Source organism: Meriones unguiculatus, chromosome 1 (assembly GCF_030254825.1).
Source record: "Meriones unguiculatus strain TT.TT164.6M chromosome 1, Bangor_MerUng_6.1, whole genome shotgun sequence".
Lineage (NCBI taxonomy): Eukaryota > Metazoa > Chordata > Mammalia > Rodentia > Muridae > Meriones > Meriones unguiculatus.
This window is the reverse complement of record NC_083349.1, coordinates 81,890,965-81,917,880: the sequence shown is the minus strand read 5'-3', so window position 1 is coordinate 81,917,880 and position 26,916 is coordinate 81,890,965. Positions and strand designations below refer to the sequence as shown.

The following is a 26,916-nucleotide window of genomic DNA, read 5'->3' as shown; positions in this document are numbered from 1 at the left end:
TAAACACAAAACATTTAGGAGATTTGGGACACCACAAAAAGTCTGTACCTAAGAATCATAGGAATAGAAGAAGGAGAAAGAAGATTCCCAGCTCTAATACCCAGAAAATAACTTCAACAGAATCGTAGAAAAAAAAATTTCTCTAACTTAAAGAGATGACTGAAAATGTACAAGAAGTCAACAGAGCACCAAATAGATTGGACCAAAAAAGAAAATCCTACCGCCACATAATTACTAAATCACTAAATGTATAGAGCAAAGAAAAAAAAAAAAGCTGCAAGGGCGGAGGGCCAAGTAACATAGAAAGGCAGACCTATTAGAATTACACCAGACTTCTCAATAGAGACTTTAAAAGTCAGAAGAGCCTGGACAGATATCTTGTAGACCCTAATGAGACCACAGATGTCAGCCCAGACTCTTATACCTTGGTATAGTAGTTTCTAACACCAAACTTCCAGGAATCACCGTAGGTGGAGAAAATGGGATATTCTATGAGAAAACTAAATTTAAACATTATCTTTCCACTAATCCAGCCCTATAGAAGATACTAGAAGGAAAACTCCAACACAATGAGCTTAACTATATCCAAGAAAACATGGGAAATAAAGAATTACACACCAGGAAGAACAAAAGAAGGGAAGAACACATACACTATAACTTCCAATATCAAAATTACAGGAATCAACAATTACTGGTCATTAATATCTCGTATTTTCAATGGACTCAGTTATCCAATAAAAAGACACAGGTTAACAGAGTGGATATGAAAACAGGATCCATCATGCTGATGAATACAAGAAACACACTTCAGCAACTAAGATAGACATTACTTCAGAGTAAAGTGCTGGAGAAAGATTTTCCAATCAAATGGATCCAAGAAACAAGCAGGAGTAGCTATTCTAAAATCTAATAAAATAGACTTTCAAACAAAATTAATCAAAAGATTGGAGAAGGGTACTACATACTCATCAAAGGAGAAAAAATCACCCAGATGACATCTCAGTTCTAAACATCTATGGCCAAAATGCAAGGGTACCCACATTTGTAAAAGAAAGGCCATTAAAGCTTAAATCACACATTGAACCCCACATGTTAATAGTGGAAGACTTTAACACCTCACTCTTACCAATCAACAGCTCAACGAGATAGAAACTAAACAGAGAAATAATGACATTAACTGACGTTATGAATCAAATTGATATAACATATCCACAGAACATTTTACCCAACCACAAAAGAGTATACCTTCTTGGTACCTCATGTAACTTTCTCCAAAACTGATCATATACTTGGTCAGAAAGCAAGCCTCAACAGATAGAAGATTGAAATAATTCCTTGTATCTTATCAGACCACCATGGATTAAAGCTGGAACTCAACAACAACAGAAATAACAGAAAGCCTACAAACTCATCAAAACTGAACAATCCCCTACTGAATGACTGGGTCAGGCATGAAATAAATACCGAAATTAAAGACTTTCTAGAATCCAATGAAGAAGAAAGCACAACATACCCAAACTTATGGGACAAAATGACAGCATTGCTAACAGGAAAGTTCATAGCACTAAGCACCTTCTTAAAGAAATTGGTGAGAATCCATACTAGCAGTTTAACAGCACATCTTCAGCTGTAGAACAAAAAGAAGCAAACACACCAAAGAGGAATAAATAATCAAACTCAGGGCCAAAATCACGAAATGAAAAGAACAACACAAAGAATCAACCAAACTAAAAGCTGGTTCTTTGAGAAAATCAGCAAGATATACAAACCATTAACCAAACTAACTAAAAGGCAGAGAGATAACATCCAAATTAACAAAATCAGAAATGAAAAGGGAGAGTTAACAACAGTGAGGAAATCCAAAGAATCATTAGGTTGTACTTCAGAAGCCTATACTCCATATAACTGGAACATCTAAAGGAAAGGGATGGTTATCTAAGGGAAAGGGATGGTTTTCTCGATAGAGTCCATTTACCAAAGTTAAATCAGTATCTGTTTAACAACCTAAATAGTCCTATTGTCACTAAGGAAATAGAAACAGTCATTAAAAGTCTCCCATCCAGAAAAAGCCCAGGGCCAGATGGTTTTATAGCAGAATTCTATTAGACTTTCAAAGAAGAGCTAATACCAATACTCTTCAAACTATTCCACAAAATAGAAACTGAAGGAATATTGCCAAACTCATTCTCTGAAGCTATAGTCATCTTGATACATAAATCACACAAAGATTCAACCAATAAAGAAAATTTTAGACCAGTTTCCCTCGTGAACGTTGATGCAAAAATACTCAATAAAATACTCATAAACCAAATCCAAGAATACATCAAAAACATCATCTACCAAGACCAATTAGGCTTCATTCTAGGCATGCAGGGATGGCTCAACATACAAACACCCATCAATGTAATCCACCATATAAACTGAAAGGAAAAAAAATGTATATGATCATCTCATTAGATGCTGAAAAAGCCTTTGAAAAATTCCAAAACTTCTTTATAATAAAAGTCTTGGAGAGATTAAGCATAGAAGACACATACCTAAACCTCATAAAGGCAATATACAGCAAGCCGATACGCAACATCAAATTAAATAGAGAGAATCTTAAAGGAATTTTACTAAATTCAAGGACAAGACAGGGATGTCCATTCTCTTCATATCTTTTCAGCATATTACTTGAAGTCCAGAGCAATACGACAACTAAAGGATCAGGGAAGAATTCAAAGTATCACTATTCACAGATGATATGATAGTATACTTAAGTGACCCCGAAACGTCTGTCAGAGGCCCCCACTCCCATAGTTGATAAATACTTTCAGCAAAGTGGCTGGATACAACGTTAACTAAAAAAAAAAAAAAAAAAAAATCAGTAGCCCTCCTTTATAAAAATGATGAGCCGGCTGAGAAAGAAATTAGGCAAACAACACTTTTTACAATAGCCAGACATAATTTAAAATATTTTGGTGTAACACCAATCAAGCAAGTGAAAGTCCTGTATGATAAGAACTTCAAGTCTTTGAAGAAAGAAATTGAGGAAGATATCAGAAGATGAAAAGATCTCCCATACTCATGGATTGGTAGGATTAACATAATAAAATAATAGTGGTCATCTTACCAAAAGCAATCTACAGATTCAATACAATTCCCATTAAAATACCAACACAATTCTTTACAGATCTTGAAAGAGCAACTCTTAACTTCATATGGAAAAATTAAAACCCCTGAATAGCTAAAACAATTCTGTACAATAAAAGAACTGGAGTTGTCATCCTCCCTGATTTCAAATTGTACTACAAAGCAATAGTAATGAAAACTGCATGTTATTTGTATAGAAACAGACAGGTTAATCCATGGAATTGAATCAGAGACCCAGAAATAAACCCACTTACCAACAGACACTTGATTTTTGAAAAAGAAGCCGAAACCGTGCATTGGTTAAATAGAAAGCATTTTTATCCAGTGATGCTGTTCTAACTGGATGCCTGCATGAAGAAGAATGCAAATAGATCTGTATATATCACCCTGCACAAAAGTCCAAGTAGATCAAAGACCTCAGCATAAAACCTTGAAGTCATTGGCACAAGAACCAACTTTTTGAACAGAACACCAACAACTTAGGCTTTAAGATCAACATTTAATAAATGGGACCTCATGAAACTGAAAATCTTCTGTAGGGCAAAAGGACACTGTCAACTGTCAACAGAACAAAACAGTAGCCTACAGATTGGGAAAAGATCCCCTTCATCACTACATCTGACAGAGTGCTAATATCCAAAATATATAAAGAACTCAAGAAATCAAACACCAACAAACAACTAAGAATGGGGTACAGAGGTGAACAGAGAATTCTCAACAGAGGAGTCTTGAGTGGCTGAGAAGCACTTAAAGAAATGCTCAGTGTCCTTAGTCATTAGGGAAATGCATATCAGATGACCCTGAGATTACATCTTATACCACTCAGAATGGCCAAGATAAAAACTCAAGTGACAACACATGCTGGTGAGGATACGGAGAAAGGGGAACATCCCTCCATTGCTGGTGGGAGTGCAAACTTGTACAAGCACTTTGAAAATCAATCTGGCGCTTTTTCTGAAAATTGAGACTAGCTCTACCTCAAGACCCAGCTATACCACTCCTGGGAAGTGTACCATACCAGAAGGGTACTTGCTCAACTATGTTCATAGCAGCTTCATTTGTAATAGCCAGAAATTGGAAACTTCCTGTATCAGAAATTGGAAACTTCCTGTATCTAGGCAGGATTTCCAGTAGAGTGATCAACCCACCACAAAAGATTTGATCTATCGGAAGAATGTATAAAGAAATTGTGGTATGTTTATACACTGGAATACTGCTCAGATATAAAAACAAGGAAGTCATGAAATTTGCAGGCAAGTAGATGGAACTAGAAAAGGTCATCCTGTGTGAGGTAATCTAGACCAAGAAAGACACACATATTCACCTATGAGTGGATTTTAGCCGTGTAGTATAGGATAACCATACTACAACTCATAGATCCAAAGAAGATAAGTAACAAGGAAGATCCAGGAGACAATCTTAAATCTCATTCAGAAGTAGACTAGAATAGACAGCAGAAGTGGTTGAAGAGGAGCAACAGGTTGGAGAGCATGGAGAGGGACACGGGGTACTCGGGATGTTTTCCTTGTCTGAGGAGTAGAGTTGGGGTATAGGGAGAAGAGGGAGGGAGGGAGGATTGGAATGGGAGGAGAATTGGGAGGGTCTACAATTGGTATGTATACTGAGGAAATAAAAAAATAATTAAAAAATAAAAAGGAAATCATGAAATTTGCAGGCAAATGGATGGCACTATGAAGTATTACCCTGAGTGAGGTAACCCAGACCCAGAAAGAGAAGCATGTTATGAACTCACTTTTTAAAAAAGTTTAATTTATGTAATAAATGTAATTATTTCATAATTTCATTTATGTAATAAATATTTATTTATTACATTTATTCACTTTGTATCCCCCTGCAGCCCTCTTCCTTATCTCCTCCTAGTCCCACTCACCCTCTTCTTCCTCTATGCCCTTTCCTTAGTTCTCTGATAGGGGAGGACCTCCTCCCCTTCTATCTGACCCAAGCTTATCAGGTCTCATCAGGACTGTCTGCATCATCTTCCTTTGTGGCCTGGCAAGACTGCATTCCCCCAGGGGTAGGTAATCAGAGAGCCTGCCACTGAGTTCATGTCAGAGACAGCCCCTGTACCCCTTACTAGGAACACCACTTGGAAACTGAGTAGCCAGTGGTCTTCCTTTGAACAAGGAGTCTAGGTTCTTTCCATGCATGGTCTTTAGTTGGAGTATCCATCTCTGCAGGCCCCCTGTGCCAAGGCATTTTTATGAACTCACTTTTAAGTGAATATTTAGCCATAAAGTACGGGATAGCCATGATACAGTCCACACATCTGAAGAAGTTAAGTAAGAAGGCAGGTCCAAGGGATATTGAGGTCCAATGCTTCAATCTCACTCAGAAGGGGAAATATAATAGACATAGGAAGTAGATGGAGGGAGAAGGGATGGAAAAGGAATCAGGAGGGGAATGGGAGGGGGACCAGGTATAGGGACAGTAGGGGAATTGGGAGTGTAGTGGAGAGGGCTGGAGAGAGAAAAGAAATTGGTGGAGGCGCATCTGCACAGGGGTGGTTCTGGGGTGACTGTAGCTGAGACATCAGTAGTGGGTGCCTGAAGTGGTCAACTCCTTTATCTAATCAGGACATCAACCCACCATAAAACCTTTGACCCAAAGTTTTTCCTGTTTACAAGATGTGCAGGGACAAAGATGGAGCAGAGATTGAGGGTACCTCTGACTGGTCTACATTGAGACCCATCATGGGTGAGAGCCTATCCCTGACACTAATAATGATACTCTGCTATGCTTGTAGACAGTAGTGTAATATAACTGTTCTCTGACTGGCTTTACCCAGCAGCTGATGGAAACAGATGGAGAGACCCAGAGCCAAACATTAGGTGAAGTTCAGGGAATCTTGTGGAAGAGTGGGTTAAAGGATTGAGGTAGCTGGAAGGGTGAAGCATACCAAAAGAAAACTTATAGAATCAACTAACCTGGCCATGAGGGCCCACAGACTAAACCACCAACCAAAGAAAATGCATGGGCTGGACCTCGGCTGCTACTTATTATCTAGCAGGTGTGCAGCATTGTCATCGCGTGGGTCCCCTAACAACTGGAGTAGGGGCTATCTCTGACTCTGTGCCTTTGAATCCTGTCCCTCTAGCTGGGTTGCTTTGTCTGGCCTCAGTGGGAGAGGATGTGTCTCAAGGGTGGGTTGGTAACTATTCAGGGCCTCCACTTTTCTCAGAAGTGGATGGTGGAATGGGGGAGAGGTGCTCTGTGAGGGGGTGACTTGGGAGGTGAGGAGGGAATAGGGGCTTCAATCCCAGAAATAAACCCACACACTTATGGACACCTGATTTTTGACAAAGATGCCAAAACCATACAATGGAAAAAAGATAGCATCTTCAACAAATGGTGCTGGTCCAACTGGATGTCTATATGTAGGAAAATGAAATAGATCCATACTTATCACCCTGCCCAAAACTGAAGTCCAAGTGGATCAAAGACCTCAACATAAAACCAGACACATTAAATCAGCTAGAAAAAAAAGTGGGGAATACCCTAGAACTCATTGGTACAGGAGAAAACTTCCTGAACAGAACACCAACAGTACATGCTCTAAGAGCAACAATCAATAAATGGGACCTCATGAAACTGAAAAGCTTCTGTAAAGCAAAGGACACCGTCATCAAAACAAAGAGACTGCCTCCAGATTGGGAAAGAATCATCACCAACCCTTTATCTGACAGAGGACTCATATCCAGTATATATAAAGAACTAAAGAAGCTGAAAAGCAGCAAACCAAGTAATCCACTTAAAAAATGGGGAACAGAGCTAAACAGAGAATTCTCGACAGAGGAATATCGAATGGCAGAGAAGCACTTAAAGAAATGCTCAACCTCATTAGCCATTAGGGAAATGCAAATCAAAACAACCTTGAGATTTCACCTTACACCCATCAGAATGGCCAAGATCAAAAACTCAAGTGACAACACATGCTGGAGAGGTTGTGAAGAAAGGGGAAGGAACCCTTCACTGCTGGTGGGAATGTAAACTTGTACAACCACTCTGGAAAGCAATCTGGCGCTTTCTCAAGATCCAGCCATACCACTCCTAGGCATATATCCAAAAGGGGCTCAAGTACACAAAAAGGACATTTGTTCAACCATGTTTGTAGCAGCTTTATTTGTAATAGCCAGAAGCTGGAAACAGCCCAGATGCCCCTCAATTGAAGAATGGATGCAGAAACTGTGGTACATCTATACAATGGAGTATTACTCAGCAATGAAAAATAAGGAAACCATGAAATTTGCAGGTAAATGGTGGGACCTGGAAAGGATCATCCTGAGTGAGTTGTCCCAGAAACAAAAAGACACACACGGCTTATACTCACTCATATAAACATACAACATAGGATAAACCCACTAAAATCGGTACATCTAAACAAACTAAGCAAAAGAGAGGACCCTAACTAAAATGCTCAATCCCCATCCTGAAAGGTAAAGAGGATGGACATCAGAAGAAAAAGAAAACAGGAAACAACCTAGGAACCTGCTACAGATGGCCTCTGAAAGCCTCTGCCCTGCAGAGTATCAAAGCAGATGCTGAGCCTGATGGCCAACTGTCGGGCAGAGTGAATGGAATTTTATGTAAGAAGTGGGAAATAGTAAGAGCTGGAGAGGACAGGAACTCCACAAGGAGAGCAACAGAACAAGAAAATTTGAACACAGGGAACTTGCCAGAGACTCATACTCCAACCAAGGACTATTCATGGAGATAACCTAGAACCCTGACAATGCAGCCACTTCTGATGAGAACTGATAGACTAAGATCAGAAAGAATGAGTGGAGGACCTCCCCTATCAGTGGACTTGGGGAGGGGCATGCATGCAGAAGGGGGGGAGGGTGGGGCCGGGAGGGGAGGAGGGAGGGGAGGAGGAAGGGGAGGAGGGAGGGGCTTATGGGGGGATACAAAATGAATAAAGTGTAATTAATAAAAGTTAAATAAAAAATTAAAAAAATAATTAAAGATTGCTTGGATTCTAAATAATTAAGATTTTTAATACATAAGCCAAAGAGGGGGACATTAATTCCCTTTCTGTTTATTTTATGTTAGATATTGAAATCATTAAAAAATTTCTACTAATTACTCATGTAGTTTTGTAAAGCTGTAAATATGAGTTCTTTGGATATTGTCAGGTAATTTATTTTGGTACTAGCTAAAGAAAGCAGCCTTAAGGTAATTAGTGTGTGTGTGGTATGGTCAGACGAGAGTATCATATGTTTTCTGTCACTCTTCACCTTATTCCTTTGAGGCAGGGTTTCTTGCTAACCCTGCACCTTGTAGTTTTGTCCAGCCTGGTCAAACAGGAAGCTCCGTTGATCCCGGGTCTGCCTCGCTCCGCGCTGGCGGTGTGCAGCACCATGTTTGGCCTGCCACGCGTGGGCTGGGAGCTGCTTGTCTGTCAAGTATTGTTAGCTGCTGACCATCTCTCCAGGTGCGAAATGATTTTTAAGTGCTGCTTGCAAATGCAAAATTCAAAATTGGTTACATAGAGGTTTAGAGCTAGAATATTATTAAAAGTCTCAGTTTTAATAATCATAAATTCATATGCTTACCAAAGTTTCGTAGACCTTGAATGTGATCAATGTTTCTTTTTTCTATAAAATGAAATAGGATGACCATGAGAGCTGTGGTTCTAATTCTACCAACCGTAGCACTGCTGAGAATACAAAATCATCCATAAAACCGCGAAGAATTCAGCAGGCTGCTCCTACAGACCCTGATTTACCACCAGGTAACTTCTAATGATCAATTTGCTGCTCTTACTGATCCTGTGGTAGTGTTTGTAGGATATATATTTTCTGTCTTATTTGCCCTCATAAAATGTTTAGGCCATATGCACATGTGCTTTGTTGTCCTCACAGTGGCTTCCCGTCAGATCTTGGTCCTTTCTTTGCAGAAAGTTAGTCTCAGTCTCTCAGACTTTGCCTTGTGCTGAGAGCTGAGAGAAGACACTGGGACACTGAGTTACTGGATGCTCTAAAAGTAACCAGGGACCTTGTAGGATATTTTTAGCTATAGCTGAAAGCAACCTTGGCTACCATTGTTTTTATTTCCTAATGTCTTAATTTACCTCAGATGGTAGTGAGTTGAAAAGAAAAACTTTCTTAGCTAATACTTAGTGAAGGAAAAGATTATTTCATGCTAGCATTGTGGTCAAGTGCTGCCTTCCCAATTAACTGTTTGGTCACTTCTCCTTTGGTTTTTAAAATCAACCACCCTCCCTCTCCCTTTCTCTCTCTCCCTCCCTCCTTCTCCTCCTCCCTTCCTTTCTTCTCTCTCCTTTTTTTTGTTTTAAATGCACATTGGTGTTTTGCCTGCATGCATATCTGTGTGAGGGTGTTGGATAGGGGGGCCTCCCAGCTGGAATCATTGACAGTTGTAAGCTGCCATTTGGGTGCTGAGAATTGAACCCAGGTCCACCTGGAAAAACAGCTAGTGCTTCCAACTACTCACTGTTTTTGTGAGTTGTAGTGGAGATTGCTCCCTTGTGTCTCGGTTTGTAGGTTCTCTGCTAGTTTTAATCCAGTTAACACTAGAGTTTAGTATAAATTTGTCTTTGTTCTTTACCTGTCTTTTCTGCTTTCTCTCTTCCCTTTTGTGAGTTTTAGGATAACTGAGTTTTGTTCCGTATTTTGTTTTTCTTAAGAAAATCCTCAGGATGTTATACATTGAGTTCAGATAGGACCTTTCTAAAGCTAACTTGTGAACTCAGATTCTAGACATTTAAGGACTTGTCAGAGCCATCATTAGGATTCAGACTACTGGAAAAATGACACTTGGCCTAATTTTAGTGCTATAGGACAGAGTTGTATTCTACCTGGGTGGCTTGAGGTAGATTTTGGGTTAACATGTACTTTCTACCTTGCCTGCAAAGTTAGGAAGTTAAGCAGCAACTGGAAGAGGGTTGTAAAGCGATTAAATAAATAAATGAATAAATAAATAAGTAAATAAATAAATAAAAACTCTGATAGGCGTGGTGGTACTTACCTGTAATTCTAGCATTTGGGAAGCTGAGGCAGGAGAGTCTCAGGTTTGAGGTTAGGCTACAGGGTGAGACACTGGACTACAAATAAACAGACTTTGGGATGACCTTTCCTCACCTTGTATGGAGGTTTGTTCCTGTTTTTTCAATTGTTAATTGCTGTGCCTGCAGAGAACTATGTGTTGGCAGAATTTTGGTATTGTAATTTCTATGGCCCATCCTCAGTTTTCTATATGTAAATGCTTGTCTGTAGGTATAAGGTTATTGTGTAATTCAAATGTTGATTTCTGTATTCCCATATTTAGTTGCAGTCTTTGTTCTGACAATCTCCTGTGTCTTGTTGTGTTAACACTGCTCCCCAATTGTTATCTGATATATCAGTAAAGCAGCTTACAGCTAGTTGCTGAGAAGGGGAGAAAATAGGGCTGGATTTCCTGCCTGCCAGGGGAGGAAGAGTTAGAGGAGGAAGTGGGCGATTCAGCCATGGCAGTTTGAAGATCATCAGGAGTAGGAGCTGGAACAGGGAAAGCTATAAAGTACAAATATTCTGGGATGTATGCTGGTAGGAAACCAAATTAGCTTAGAGGGTTAAGAATAAAGTTAAGACTGATCAGTTCTTGTGTTGTGAAGCTTATTATTAAGCAAATATAAAAGAGTCTGAATTATTTGTATGATAGCTAGGTTTAAGGGAAAAGCTAAGAGAAACAAACACAGTTTTATAAAAATAAAAATAACACGTCCTTCCTCACCTGATCAAAGGATATTTCTCTACAATTATCATATTAAAAAGAAAGCTGCTTTTACGAAAAAGTAAAAATTATCTTGTAAAGCCTCAGGGAAAAAAAAAAGGCAACTAGATATGTTGGCCAAATATTGGGAGTCAGATCGGTTAAATGTTGCTAACGAGAGAAAAAGGAAATTTTGAGAATATGATTGGATAAACAGTGATCATTTATTTAAATGATAACCTATACCGATATTATGTTCTTTTTTTTTTTTTTTTCATGGTAGAGGCAAACACCTGTTCCTAGCTTTCCTAATGCAGAGTTATATCTCTGTGGCTGTAGCTTTGAGGGTAGAACATTTATAATGGTCAGAAATTATTTAAAACTTTAACAATTTTTTATGTGTGTGGGTGTTTTGCCTGCATGTGTCTATGCACTGATTGTGGTCCTGCTGTCTGCAGAGGCCAGAAGAGGGCCCAGGACTGAAGTTACAAGGTTTGAACCAAACTCTACTGGAAGAGTAGCCAGTGAACACAATGGAGCCATCTTATCAGTGTCTCCAGAAATGATTTTTAAGAAAATTTTGGTGTCATCAATGGGTAGACATTTGTTTTGCTGTTTTGTTGGATAAATAGCTTTCAAATAGGAAAAGAGTAAGAGTTGTGTCTAGAAGTCTGTCAGATTGTGCATTTTGACCAGTTAGCGCAATGTTAAAGCAATGTAGTGGGTTAAAATAAGCATTTTTAAAAAAAGATAAACCCTGCAGGGTAGAAAACCTCAAGATCATAGCATGTAGTAAGAGATCGTAGGATATTTGTGCACATGCATGTGCTTGTGCTAGGATTTGATGTCATATTTCTACTGGTTAGAGGTCAAAAGAGTCATTCTCATTTAAAGGACAAACATTTTCTTTAAAGTAATGATATATATATCCAAGAGCAGCAATTTCCGGTAGTAATAGTTTTGATTTTTGGGCTTAGCTCTCTTGTAAGATATAACAGCAGTTTTCCCGTTTATTTTCTGTTTTATGCTTCCCTGTATGTTTTTTCCCTCTCCCCCCACCCTTTTTTTTTTTTTTTTTTTTTTTGCTTTGCTGGGGATAAAGCACAAGGCATCACACAGGTTAGGCAAATACTGTACCACTGAGGTGTACATAGGTTTCTGTGTTTTATCTTATTGTAAAGGGAGTCTATGTCTCCCTTCAGTTCTGTACTTCTTGAATTAGGGTTTGGCTTTTATTGAAAGACATTTAAAAAAAAGTCCTTGAAGGGTATTGCTTTGATTACAATCAGCCTATTAAATTGACTTAAATTTTTCTTTATGAAATGTTTCCTTTTAAAATTTCTACTTTAATTGTATGTGAGGAAGCTCAGAGATAAATTTGTGTTTTGCTGTGTAGATGTAATACAGTCACATTGCAATACATTTACAACACACACTCATTTTAATGCAAATATTTAGGGTTTAGTTAAGGTCAAAACTATGTACTCATGAGTCAGAAAAAATAATTTAGTTATCTTTGAACTTCAGCTTTATAGTAAGCAAGCACATTCCGTGAAGGGCCACTTAACCGTGTAAGTCATATTTTTGTCAGTTTTCTGATAATACTGTGAAATAAGACATAAATGATTAATAAAGTAATAAACATGGCTATGTGCCAATAAAACTTTAGTCTTGACAAATTTCATACAGCCCATACTGTCAGGCATATTCCTCTCTGACCACAGTGTAAATGATTAGAAAAATGTACTTATTGGTATGTTTTGAGTTTGCATTTACTGTCTTTTAAAAATCCTTTCTAAGCTTTGGTTTTGTTCCTGTCCCAACCGTGCTTACTATTTTCAGAGTGCTAAAGTAGCTGTTCCCTTTGTGTTTTTTCTGGGTTTTAGAGCTGTACTAAAGATAGAAAGATGGGCAGAGTACTTACCATTATCTTACCTAGAATTGAACTGCATTTTACTGTACACGCCCACATACATGCACGTATACTTTGTTTCAATTACCTGAAAATTTTTCTTTGTCTATTCATAACATGATACCAGGGCATTAATATATTTAACATTTAAAAAAAATCAGTGCTGGGACTGGAGAGATGACTCAGTGGTTAAAAGCACTGAATGCTCTTGTAGAGGACTGGAGTTCAGTCCTCAGCACCCACATGGCAGCTCACAACTGTTGGTAACTCCTGTTCCAGAGTATCCAATACCCTGGCACAGATATGCATGCACAATGTACATAATCTAAAAGTAAAAGAAATTATACAATGTATATAAACTAAAAGTAATGTACATAATCTAAAAATACAAGAAATTATACAATGTATATAAACTAAAAATAATGTACATAATCTAAAAATACAAGAAATTATACAATGTATATAAACTAAAAGTAATGTACATAATCTAAAAATACAAGAAATTATACAGTGTATATAAACTAAAAATAATGTACATAATCTAAAAATACAAGAAATTATACAATGTATATAAACTAAAAATAATGTACATAATCTAAACATAAAAGAAATTATTTAAAATATCAGTGCTATGTGGCTACTGAATAGTTTTTATATAGCTAAATTTGCTTTTCTTTAGTATGCTTTCATTTTTAGTTTTGAAAAACAGTTTGACATACATGTAAGATAAGTTCTTGCACACAGCTCTTTATTTCCTTTAAGAGATGTTTCCTACTAGGTAGAATTAAAATGTGTAAGTAATATTAAGGTTTTCAGCATAGGTGACAAAATTATTGTGTGATAATCCTTTATTCCAATAAGGTTTTGGTGCATTGCTATTTATTTTTATTATTACAAGTCTTTGTTTGAAATTTTCAGATTAAAAAAATGTTATCCGATATATTTTATAGCTAATTGGAATTAATATTTTTCCATCTTTTTTGTTTTGTCACTTTGTGTTAAAAAACTTAATATATTTTATTAGCTAATTAGTATTCTGCCATTTTCAGTTACTGCTTTTTGGATTTTTTAATGTAAATGCCATTAGTTTTGTGGAATGACTAACATTATTATTACATTTATTTATTTGTTTTGCTTGTTTGTTTTGTTTATGCATATGTGTCACACTTGTGCCACACTTAGGTCATGTGTAGAGGACAACTTGAAGAAGTAGGCTCTTTTCCCTCACCATGTGGGTCACAGGGTCAAGTTCAGGTTGCTAGCCTTCTTAGGCAAGTTCTTTTACAATCTGAGTCATCTTGTATTTCCTGTCCATGCATTCTTTCTTTTCTTTCAGTTCTGTGCAATATGGGTATGTGCATGCACAGTGGCCAGAGGTAAACACTGAGCATCATTTTTCTATTGCTCTCCAGTTTACCTTTTGAGGCTGGGTCTCTTACTGAGCCTGGTGCGCATCAGTTCATCCAGACTGGCTGCCTGTGAAGGATCCACCTGTCTTTGCTTTTCCAGCTCTGAGGTTGCAGATATGTGCTACAGTGCCTGGTTCCTTTTCCATGGGACTCAGGCAGCATTTTAGTCACTGAAACATCTCTCCAGAATCCCTCTTCCCCTACCCCTTTTTTGAGACAATGTCTCACCGTATAGCACTGATTGGCCTGAACTCTTTATGTAGACCAGATTAGTCTTAATCTCACAGAGATAGCCTACCACTGTCTTCCAATAGCTCTGTGCTTTGTACTGTTTTTTTTACATACTTATATTTCTCCTCTAGTATATGTTAGTATTACATGTTAGGGAGTGCAATCAATCCATCATTTGGCTGCATTTCTCCTAACTTTTTGTTCTGAGGCATAACATATATTTTTATGACCAAAGGAGGACTAGAGGGATGGTAGTTATTTCAAAAGGAAGCTGCTGTTCTTTGAGTATATGGCACAGTCCACATATAGTAACATTGAAGCACTTTAATTTATTAGTTAATTAATTATTTTTTCAGAGCATTTCTTGTTATGAAGCCTTGCCTCAGTTTCCTCCTACTGCAGCCTCTAGAATAGCTGGGAATATAGGTATGTGACACCGTGCCAATTGTACATGAAGCAGGCAGAAACCAGACAAAGATTGTATATAATACAAAGTATATAATACAGTGTGTTGTATCTAATGCTAACATTATTAAATATGGTCTCCAGTGTATTTGTTCATGTGTCCTTCTAGCATCTTTTAATAAAAGTGTTTGGATATCTGCTAGTCTAATTTATTTAAACTTTATTTTTTAATAGAATATTCTATAATAATACTTTATATATATATTAAGTTTAGTAGCATTTCAAGAGTACTTATTGGTATACTTGTGGCTAATGAAGCTCTCTTTACTTTGTAGGATATGTGCAAAGTCTGATTAGAAGAGTTGTAAATAATGTAAACATTGTTATAAATAATCTTATACTAAAATATGTTGAAGATGATATTGTTCTTTCTGTCAACATCACTTCTGCTGAGTGCTATACTGTGAGTGAATTATGGGATCGTGCATTCATGGATATTTCTGGTGAGTAAATGTCAAGAAAATAGTGTTAGTGTCTATTTTTCCATAAATGATAAAATCATATTCCCTTTGTAACCTTTTTGGAGGCCATTTTAGTAGCTATAATATAACGTTTATGTAATTGATGTGGGAAAAGTACGCATATACAAAAATTAGCATTTAACGACAGGAGGTTAATAGCAGTTTAAGAAACTATGAAATGGCTTAAAATTTTATTTCCATTTACTTATATGGTTGTTTCAACTGTGATATACAATGTTTTACAGTATAATGAGTTATAGCAATAAAATTTTTGTTTACATTGAGTTTTCAATACTTTTTTAGGAAGGAAAGTGAGTATATTGTTTCACATACTTTTTATAAGAACATCTTGAAGCTCTTAGCTATGATTTGCCCTATTCTTATCTTAGAAGAACGATCTAGTGCCAACCCAGCTTAATAAATGTGAGTCTGCTTGTGCTTTACATGTAGGCAGCCATCTGCACAGCTTTCATCTGTTGGAGTGGTTTAATTAAATAAATATTAAATTTGTGTATGTTTGATTTGCATTCTGATTTTTCTTTTGCTCACAGTGTTTTTCTCTTTCTTGTTTTTTTAAGCAACTGATCTGGTACTGAGGAAGGTTATCAACTTTTCTGATTGTACAGTTTGTCTTGATAAACGAAATGCTAGTGGTAAAATTGAATTTTACCAGGATCCTTTATTGTACAAATGTTCTTTTAGAACTCGCCTGCATTTTACATATGATAACCTAAATTCCAAGATGCCATCTATTATTAAAGTGAGTATCTCTTTTTCTAGTAATTTGTTGACATATCTATTTTGTTATTTTGTTCTTGTGCATGGTAATTACAATGAAAATAATCAAAGGAAGAAATGAACTTCATAAATATATGTGTTATTTGTTTTTGTAAAAAGTTAAATGTACTGGTTTATATATTTTAAACTTTTTGTATAATGTGTTCTGATAGAGATATTTGGAGGCAACCTGTTCTGCAACTACAAATTTCATTTTCAATTTTACTGTCTATTACTAGGTCTTTATTTAACTACTGAGGACATCTTATAAAAAAGTAGTACAAGGCTCCAAGATGGAACTCCAGTACACTCAGAAACTTCAGTACAGCAGCAGTCTGTCTTTTAATTCCTGCAGTTTGATTGGCAGGATGTGGCAAATACTCATTTGCCTTAAGCTGTTTTATAAGGCTTGATAGGATAACCAAACCCAATACTTTAGTTTATTGGCTCAAAATTTTTGTGCTGCTGTTGAAACTAGAACTAATTCTGTTTCCTAGGCTTTCACTGTGTATCCCAGGCTGGTCCTATATTAGTAGCAATTTTCCTATCCCAGCTTCCTTCATGGTGACTCACCATGAGCTGCCACACCTGGTCAAGTATTAGCTTTTGATTCATAGTTTCAATACATAAATAAAATTTTAGAGAAGTAGAGTTTCCTAGGATGTGTCTCTTGATACATGTAAATATTTGTTGTTCTTTAAGGTACTTGTCAATGTATGTAGTATGTATGTAATCATAAATCTTGTTTTATTATCCACTAGTTTTTTGAATATTATCACTTCTATGAATATATTTGTATAAAAATTAGATTTTCTTTTTTTAATACTACATTTTAGTAAAGCACAGTTAAGAAATATATAAACATATTTTATTGACTCTTTGAAAAGTGATTTCCAAGAACCTTGGTATTCTCAGCTTGAAGGGACCTTAGGGAACATCTTCATTTTCTGGAAGTGGAAACCAGGGTCCAGATAAATAATTAGGTTGATGTCATGTAATAAGTTAATGGTGGCACTGGGCAAGAGTGCTTAGATGCCTGATTCCTGGTTTAGAGCTATTCCAGTTTCAAACAGGAGGCTAGAATTATGCTTATAGAATATTATGGACTGTATTTCTGAGAACACACCCATACATCTTTCTTTCTCACATCATTAGATGGGAATTGTTATTATTTTTCCTTTTATTGAAGATAGCTTTTTTTCTCATATAGGATATCCTGATATAACTTTCTACTCTTCTCTACTCCCTGTTTCTCTTATCTCCCCTACCATCCAGATCTCCAACCCTCTCCCCTGCCTTTTCTGACTCTTATTAGAAAATGGGTAATAATAAAATAAGATAAAACAAAAACTAACATCCTGGAATAGGACAAAACAAACAGAAGAAAAAGAGCTCAAGAAAAGGCACAAGAAACAGATATAGATACAAAGGCCCACTCATTTGCACAGGAATCTCATAAGAACGCTAAACTGGAAGCCATCATATATCCCTAAGGGACTGACATATTTCATATGAATGCTGTTCCAGTCTCTTTGAGTTCATAGGTGTGCTGATCCTGTTGGTTAAGAGGGCCTTGTTTTGTTGGTGTTCTCCATCCACTCTAGCTCTTACTCTCTTCCCATCTCCTCTTATGCAGGGATCCCTGAGGTGAGGAACTTTATGGAAACATCATATTTAGGGTTGAGTGTTTCAAGGTCTCTCACTCTGCATAGTGTTTGGCTATAAGTCTTTGTATTTGTTTCAATTGTGCAGGAATTTTCTTTGTTGATGGCTGATGGTTGATACTGATCTTTGAGTTTAGCAGGGTATCATTAGGGGCCATTTTATTGTTATGTTCTTTTAGTAGAGCAGTAGTATTTGGATTTCACCTAGGCCCCTGGGCTGTCTAATTTCAGGTTCTTGGTCATTGTAGCAATATTGGGTATGGATTTCTTCTTGTTGTGTCAAGTGGCCTTAAGTCAAATCAGATAGTGGTTGTTTAATCCTACAAGCTTCTGGCCAACATTATGCTTAGCGTATCTTCCAGGCAGATAGACATTGGGTAGATCAAAGGGATTTTAGCTGGGTTGGCGTTTATATTTCTCCTTTGGTAGCATTCAGAGTACCTTCCTGTACCAAAATACTAGAAATTTAGGGATGAAGGCTCTATGTAGGTACCAGCTCAACTTTTTCATGTTCTATGAGTTGTGTAGTTGTTGTCTTCAGCAATAGGGCCTTGCCAGTAAAGTATAACTTTGCCAAACTTTATATTTATATATAAAATTTTGTTTTTCCTTGATGTATTTTTATTTTCCCAGTGTTCAGTCTATATTGGTTTCCCTAAATTTGTTAGTCTCTCCTTCCTTTTTTGAATATATATATATATATAATATATTAAATATATAATAAAATACAGAAGTGTTGGTATCTCTTTCTCAGGAAGTAAACTTAGTGTTCCTAAGCCTTGGTGTGCCTATTAAAATAATGTATGCACACACATACATACTTTATTAAATAGAATCTTGTTATGTATTATAGGATGACTTTGATGTTGTGATGCCCCCTTTTTTATCCTATATAATATTTTGTATTATAGGCTTGTATCATCAAGCCAAGCTCCAAAGCACATTTTGAAATCAAGATGTCAGATACTGTCAAGTTATTCTCAATTGAAATAAATATTTGAGTGTTTTATTAGAATTACCGTGATATAAAATTTGTCATTTTGAGTTAGGCCCATTCTTCTTCTGGTTCCAGAAACCTTTATTAAGGGGATGTGGTTAGCCTTTTGGATCATTTATTATAGTTTTTTTTCTTAATTATTATTCATTTTTATTTTGTAATTTTATAGACCTTTTTCATAGGCTTAAGTGGCTTTTGAATCTATTTGTATTTAAACTATTACAGCTTTCTGTGTTTTATATGAAATGTGTTTTAGAGATTGTGTCATGAGATATATAAATTATAGAAACATAATTTATTTTTTTTTACCCTCTATTTTTGGAGTTTACTCTATATTTTTTAAGAAAGAATCAAGTTTCTATATAAATTTTAGTAATGTATGATTAATTCCTTAGAAAAGTTTTCTATAATTTTATAGTTTAAGTATCTTATTAATATGTTTAAATTTTTTCTAAGACATATAAAGCTGTATTGAAAAGAGAAGTTTAACCAGGACTTATACCCTTTACTGTTAAGGGAAGTATCCTTATTATTTTCTTGTTAGCCTTAAATGTTTAAAAATATTTCCAACTTGTTAGGCAAGGATTGACAGTTTAACTGACATTTATTAATTAGGATTATAAAGAAAATCATTGAGCATTTAATTGTTGATATATCCATTCAGGCTTTTTGTTTATTTTTCTGGTGAGGAAATTTTTACAAATTGATCTTTAAATGACTCTTGATGTATATTAAAGATAGATTTTCCTTTTCTGTTGCGTGTTTTGCTAAGACCACTTTACACTGGTGCTTTTGTTACAGTGTACCCACTTCAAGGTTGTAGCAAGGCACTAGGCTGTGAGTGGCCACTATGTTGTGGCTTTTTATCAGGCATGGGACTAAGAAGCAGGAAACCAAAGATAGTCTAAAATAACTTGACAGGCATAACTCAAGAAAAGGTTAGGCTGGGTGTGATAGTGTACCTGTAATGAAAGCATTCTGGATACTAATGTAGGAGGATTACAAGTTTAAAACTAGGTTGGGTTGCATAACAAGACCCAGATCAGCCAAGCAGCCAACCTTCCTTCTTTCCTTCCTTCCTTCCTGCCTTCCTTCCTTCCTTCCTTCCTTCCTTCCTGCCTTCCTGCCTTCCTTCCTGCCTTCCTGCCTTCCTGCCTTCCTGCCTTCCTGCCTTCCTGCCTTCCTGCCTTCCTGCCTTCCTGCCTTCCTGCCTTCCTGCCTTCCTGCCTTCCTGCCTTCCTGCCTTCCTGCCTTCCTGCCTTCCTGCCTTCCTGCCTTCCTGCCTTCCTGCCTTCCTGCCTTCCTGCCTTCCTGCCTTCCTGCCTTCCTGCCTTCCTGCCTTCCTGCCTTCCTGCCTGCCTTCCTGCCTGCCTGCCTGCCTGCCTGCCTGCCTTTTTTCCTTCCTGCCTTTTTTCCTTCCTGCCTTTTTTCCTTCCAGTCAGTTAACCTAGTTTTTTTCCCATATAAATTTACCAGCAAATTTATAGTCTTCCCCACTCATTTTAGCCATTCATGGCTTATTCACTCTAGGTAGCTTTTAAGAAGCCTGTGATTGTATTTTGAATTTTTTCCCCCTGGAGAGTACTGTTATTCTCATGTCTTGATTTCCAGTAAGATGATAACTATGACTTTTTTTGTGTGTGTATGTGTTTCATAGACATTCAAATGCCAGTTATTCTAAAAGAACTTGACTTAATTATTTTTCCTCATATTTGTGTAACATCAGGAAACTATTCTAGTTAAGCTGTATTTGTGTTACAGACTTGTCTCTTTCTTTTTTTTTATTTTTTTATTTTTTTTATCAGTTACATTTTATTAACTCTGTATCCCAGCCGTGTCCCGATCCCTCATTCCCTCCCAGTCCCTCCCTCCCTCCCTCCCTCATCTCCACCGTGCCCCTTTCCAAGTCCACTGATGGGGGACCTCCTCCCCATTCATCTGATTGTCTCTTTCTTATTAAGGAGAACTTTGAGTGCTATGTCCTATTTGGTAATAATCGTATTTTTTATTAAAATTGATTTATGTTATAAATTTTGTGTCATGCTTTGATCTCTTTAAAAATTGTCTGAAAAACTCCTTGAACATAGTTACTTGATTTTATGTATTTGACAATAATAATGTATTTATTTCCATACTTACATATTTATAATGTGAGTCTTTTAGCCAGTTTTAAAATATGGTTTTAAGATGCCTATGGTTAATAAAATTGAAAAGAGTGATTGAAATTTCACTAAAATGACATTGATTAAACTTATTATTCTCAGGGTTTATCTTTTTTTAAAGAAGGGTGAAGGGTGGAAATATTTTCATATTCTTTAGTTACGTAGTTATATAATTTTCTTCTAGGATAATCTAGAAATCTGAGTATACCTTTTGATTATTAGTTTGGTTTAAAGTATTTGTTTTATTCTGACTTCCATCTAAAGTATATTCATCACAGTAAATAACTCCTAAAATTTTAGATTAAATGTTAATTTCATTTTATTATTAGAAATGCTTGAGACATTGATGCTTTTTACATTGTATCTTATTGTAGGACTTGGAATTGGTTTGCTTACTTTAAAAGATATCTTCTTTAAGCATATTTTTGATGATACTCTTGTCTTTTCAAATTACAGATTCATACCTTAGTTGAGAGTTTGAAACTCTCTATCACAGATCAGCAATTACCTATGTTTATCCGTATAATGCAGCTTGGGATTGCTCTTTACTATGGAGAAATAGGCAATTTTAAAGACATTGAAACAGAAGATCCTACCAGTCTCAGTAAAGATATGTTAGGAAACATTGCAGGTAAGTATAATAGATGCTTAATTTAGAACTATTGTGTTTCACTACTTAAAACTTTAAAAACAAGGAGAGCAACAGGGCCCAGGGGTCTTTTCTGAGACTGATACTCCAACCAAGGACCATGTATGGAGATAACCCCTGCACAGATGTAGCCCATGGCAGCTCAGTATCCAAGTGGGTACCCTAGTAAGGGGAACAGGGACTGTCTCTTACATGAACTCAGTAGCTGGCTCTTTGATCACCTCCCCCTGATGGGGGAGCAGCCTTACCAGGCCACAGAGGAGGACAATGCAGCCATTCTTGATGAGACCTGATAGACTAGGATCAGAAGGAAGGAGAGGAAGACCTCACCTATCAGCGGACTGGGAGAGGAGCATGGGTGGAGAAGAGGGAGGGAGGTTGGGATCAGGAAGGGAGGAGGGAGGGCACTACAGCTGGGGTACAAAGTAAATAAATTATAATAAATTAAAAAAACAAGAGGAAAAAATATAGCGAACTGAATCTGTCAATAGTAAGTGACAGTTGCAGTTGCTCTGCTTCCTGACAGCATTTGCTGAAGCCAACATGCTTTCATTTGTCACCATTCTGACGATTGTGTTGTTATTGCTCTTTTAATTTGCATAATTTTGGTTTTAATTTGTATAATTTTGTTAAGTAATTTGAGTGTTTTCATAGGTACTGTCCATTAGTAATTTATTTATCCTTGTAAAAGATGTTAAATATCACCCATTTTAGAGCTTTTTAAATGCTTTACTACATATTTGTGTGTTTTTATATATTCTGCATTCAAGTCATATTTTGTGAGTTTACATCATTAACCTGTGACTTGTTTATTTATTTATTTATTTTGAATTCTTTATTAATTACACTTTATGTTTATTTATTTTTAATGAAAATATTATTGTGTGTGCGCACATGTGCATGGTGTGAGTGAGAGAACTTTGGTTCCCAGGGACAGAACTGAGATAGTCAGGCTCATGGGACAAGCACCTTTACCCACTCCCCATCTTACCAGCCCAGCCTTCTCAATTTCAATAGATGATTCATGAACAGAAATTTTAAGATTTGATAAAATTTAAGCTATGTTTTTTTTTTTTTTTTTTTTTTTTTTATTAAATAACTGCTGTTTTGGGGGCTAACGAGTTCATTTAGTGGTAAAAGCAAGCAAGGTTCTGTAAGCATAAGAATGGGAGGTCCCCCATATAAATGGCAGCTGGCATGGCAACCATTGTAATTCCAGTCCTTGGAAGGCAGAGACAGGGTCTCCAGAGTAAGTTCTCTAGCCAGATTAGCCATATTAGCCAGCTCTGTAGTAACTGAGAGAACCACCTCAATGAATAAGTTAGAGAGCAATGGAGCGAGACTCCTAATGTTAACCTTGTGTCTCTATATAGACCCGTGCATTTGCAGGTTTCATGTGTTTATGGACAAATTTTGACCATATTTCTTCATTTTTTTCCTGACTGTCTACTTTAGAGAGTTCCAGTTACATGTATTTTAGGCGACCTGTTTTTTTGAGCTCCTTTAAACTTTCTTCATTTATTAATGTTTCTTAACCTTTCTGTGTTTTATTTTATAGAGTTTCTATTCCCAGAATAACTCAGCAGTTTTCTTCTGTGACTCATCTGCTTTTAGCTTCATCTACTATGTTTTTGTCTTTGCAAGTTTAGTTGGAGACTTATGTGATTCATGCCTCTTTTTGACGTGTTTAAGCATTTTGGAACACATTCCCTCTATTTATATAGCTGTTTAGTGTCCTAATGCTGTGATCTTTGTTACTTCTGGACTGGTTTCTCTTGCTTTACTTATTATGCTTTTTATTTGCCTTAATACATTTTATTTATTTTTTTGAGATGAGACTCTTACTAGCTACTTAGTCTAGACTCAAATTTTTGGGCTCAAGCAGCCCTGCCTCAGCCTCCAGAGTAAGCAGGATGTAATGGGATGACAGATGCACACAACTGTCTTTGACTGCCTAGGAGGTTTTGATTGAATGGTAAATTTTATCCTGCTGAGTTCTAGACAACAAACAGTGACATTACTTGGAAATGATTCATTTGAAGTTTGCTTTAAGTCTGCTGCTATTTTCTCATCTAAAAGAGAGGCCTAAACTTGGGCTGAATTTCTCCCTTCATGGATATGGCTTACAATATATTCCAGGCAATTAAATGGGAATGATTGGAAAGATCATTATTTTTGCCTCCTGTCTTGTTCTGTCTTGGCCTGTCTGGTCTTCATTGTCTGACAGCCATTGTGGGGAAACCTTTATTTCATATACATATATATATATTTTTTTTTCTAATATATTACCATAGATATATTATATATATTTATTTCATATGTATGTATATTTAATTGGGAGGATAAGTTCTCCTGGCTATTTCAAGTGCTCAGAGCAAATATATTGAATTACAAAAGAAACTAATTATCTAGTTGCATTTTTTTCTATTTAAATGTTCTCTATTTAAGGACTTTATTTTTATTGGCAGGTCCTGAAGATGAAACAAGAATAGAGATGCAGTATTCTGCTCAGTACAAAGGCCAAGAGTTGTATTCACAGGACTATGAGGAGCCTCAGGGATGGGTGTCGTGGGCCTGGTCATTTGTTCCTGCAATTGTGAGTTATGATGATGGTGAGGAAGACTGTCTTAGGAATGACCCTGCATCAACTATGCATCAGCAGAAAGCTCAAACTCTGAAGGATCCCATTGTTTCTGTAGGATTTTATTGCACAAAGGCAACTGTGACCTTTAAAGTAGGTTTCTCTTTTCTTCTGTTGCTAATATCTTTTAACTTTAATGTTAACAGTGCTCACACATTTTAATAATTTCTTATTAAAATGAATATAAAATATATAGTGTGTAACATGTAAGGTCACAGTGAATAAAAGGGAGCGCTCTTTTGTATAAGTATAGTTACTAGTACTTTGGTCCCCTATATATTCTTTACCTTCCCATCCTTTTAAATATAACTCAGCTTGAAGTTTGATTTATTTGTTCACTAGCTTTTCTAATACAGTACCATACTTTTACTAACTATAAGCAGTTCTTAATTTTTATTTTTTGACTCAGAGTCTCATGTAGCCCAGGCTGGTTTCAAGCTTTTTATTTAATAGCTGAGGTTTACCTTGGACTTCAGATCCTACTGCCTCTACCTTGTAAGTGCTTGGGTTATAGCCACCCACTGCTCTGTCCAGATTCAAATGTTCATTAATGCCAGCTATGTTCCAAGTGCTAATTTTGTTCCCATAGATGAACTAGTGGTCATCAATCTAGCCTGTTAGAACTTATATTGTAATTGTAAGCCAATGGGATGTAAAGTGTTTATAATAGGTGTTAGGTAGGAAAAAGAAAGTGATAATGTTGCATTAAAATTGGATTAAAACCAATTTTAAAATTGGTTCACTGTGGACGTCATCTTATGATGGAAGCATTTAAGCAAAGGTGTGTGAAAGAGAAAGCCTTGTGGATATATGGAAATGAGTATTTCAGGACTAGCAAGTACAGATAATTATTATGGATGCAGCTAGAACAAAGTGAACTAATATGGAAATAGTGTAAAACCATCAGAGGCAATGGGAGTTTGCAGTTTGCAGTAATGTACTTTGGAAACCACTTAGGTCATGTTAAACTTGTCTTTGTTTTGAGTGAGTTAGGAAGTTTTTGAACAGAAAATTTGTATGATGATTTGGATATCTTTTAAGTTGGATCGTTTTGATCATTGTGTTGAGTGGATGTGTGTGTGTGTGTGTGTGTGTGTGTGTATGTATGCTGTGGAGGATCAGATTTGTATATCATTCTTCGCCTGGACCTTAGGATCAGATGGCAGTTTGCTATCATTTGTATGTCTCATACTTTATACATCCAGCAACTTGTTTTTTTTTTTTTTTCCTGTGGTGTCCTGTCTTCCCCACTGTTTTATATTTTTTGTTAAATTCCAGCACTATCCACTAAACTTCTGACTTAATGAACCTTGTTTACGAACCCGCTATGTCAAGTTAGTCATTGTATTCCACATTTCTTACAAGCTATCCATAGAGTATGAGTTTTTAAACTTAGTACTTCAGAATATATTTTTTAAAATGAAAGTTGTGAGGAAAGCCATAGATTTGAAGCAGAGTACTACATTTTGTAGTGATTGTTATCCATTTATTTTTAAAATTGAAATTATTGTGTTACTTTTTTGTTGTTACTGATAAAAATAATTATATTCTATAGAATCAGTATAGGCATTCTATATTTATATTCTATAATTATATTCTATAGAATCAGTATGCAGAATATCAGTGGAACATTGGATAGTATTTGTTATTAGTAAATATTTTTAAGAATGTAAAGCATTTATGCTTCTCAAAGGAAAGTATGTTGATATGTAGGAGGAAAACATTGTAATTCATAATTCACTTGGGTTTGAAGAATGTATGGACTTAATTTGTGGTTTATATTTTTGTTAAAAAGAAGGTCATATTTCTATATGAGCAGTTTTAACAGTTGATATTAGTCCAACAAAAATCATGCCAAATTAAGTGTAACATTTTTGTAGTAATATTTAAGTTGTTCTTGCAATGTTTAAGTCCTTTTAATAAATTAATTGCTTTTTCTGTAGAGCAATTGTAGACAGCTGAAGGCTGATTGAGTTTTAAAAATTCAATATGACTTAAACATTTTTGCTTTCAGAATTATGTTTAAAAATTATAATTTTAAGTGTGCCATTACTAGAAACATAAGAAATAAAGGCTTATGCTGTAAAAGAATAAAATATAGAGTTATTAGAGTAAATGAGAATGATTAGTTGTTTCTCAGTATAAAGTAGTTAGGCTTAAAATTATAATTTCCAGTTCAACAACTTTTATTTGGCTTAAATTAAAAAATATGCTCTTTGTCTTTGCATTTCAACTTGAATAATATTCTATATCTACCTTGCAGGAAAAACAGTACACCAAGTCATTGACAAAACTAAAATGTACAGGTTAATTAAAGAAATAGCCCTTTCCTACTGGGAAAGAATTTTACAATTGAGATGTTGCAGCAGTAGTGCAGGGCTTTCCTTTCCCTGTTTCGTTTGTGTTTGTTAGCAGTTGATGCTGTCATGGTGCGTTATCCAAACCAATAAGCAAAGGCTGACACAGCACTGATAAATTCTAGGCTGTGATTAACTCGTTCACTTCTATTTAGTTATTGTTCTGTGATGCAAACTAGATGGCCCATTGCGAGCAGAGAAGCGCGTTCTATGGCTAGGTGCGCTCTCCCCCAGCACTTGCCTCCAAAGGCAGGCCTTGCCGCTAACTTCATGCCAGCCCGGTGTGCGCTGTGAGCGCCAGACCAGCCAGTACAGACAATAGCTCAGA

At 36.2% G+C, this 26,916-nt stretch overlaps 1 protein-coding gene across 6 annotated transcripts in view; it reads left to right on the top strand.

Annotated features, from left to right (window-relative positions):
• Positions 1-26,916, top strand: part of Vps13b (vacuolar protein sorting 13 homolog B) — a 641,091-nt gene that overhangs the window by 29,968 nt on the left and 584,207 nt on the right. For all 6 annotated transcript variants that reach the window (XM_060392854.1, XM_060392863.1, XM_060392849.1 and 3 more), the window contains exons 4-8: positions 8,764-8,884; positions 15,156-15,323; positions 15,920-16,101; positions 21,398-21,572; positions 24,059-24,324. In XM_060392854.1, the coding sequence (XP_060248837.1) occupies positions 8,764-8,884; positions 15,156-15,323; positions 15,920-16,101; positions 21,398-21,572; positions 24,059-24,324 (912 nt within the window). The remainder of the gene's footprint in view (positions 1-8,763; positions 8,885-15,155; positions 15,324-15,919; positions 16,102-21,397; positions 21,573-24,058; positions 24,325-26,916) is intronic.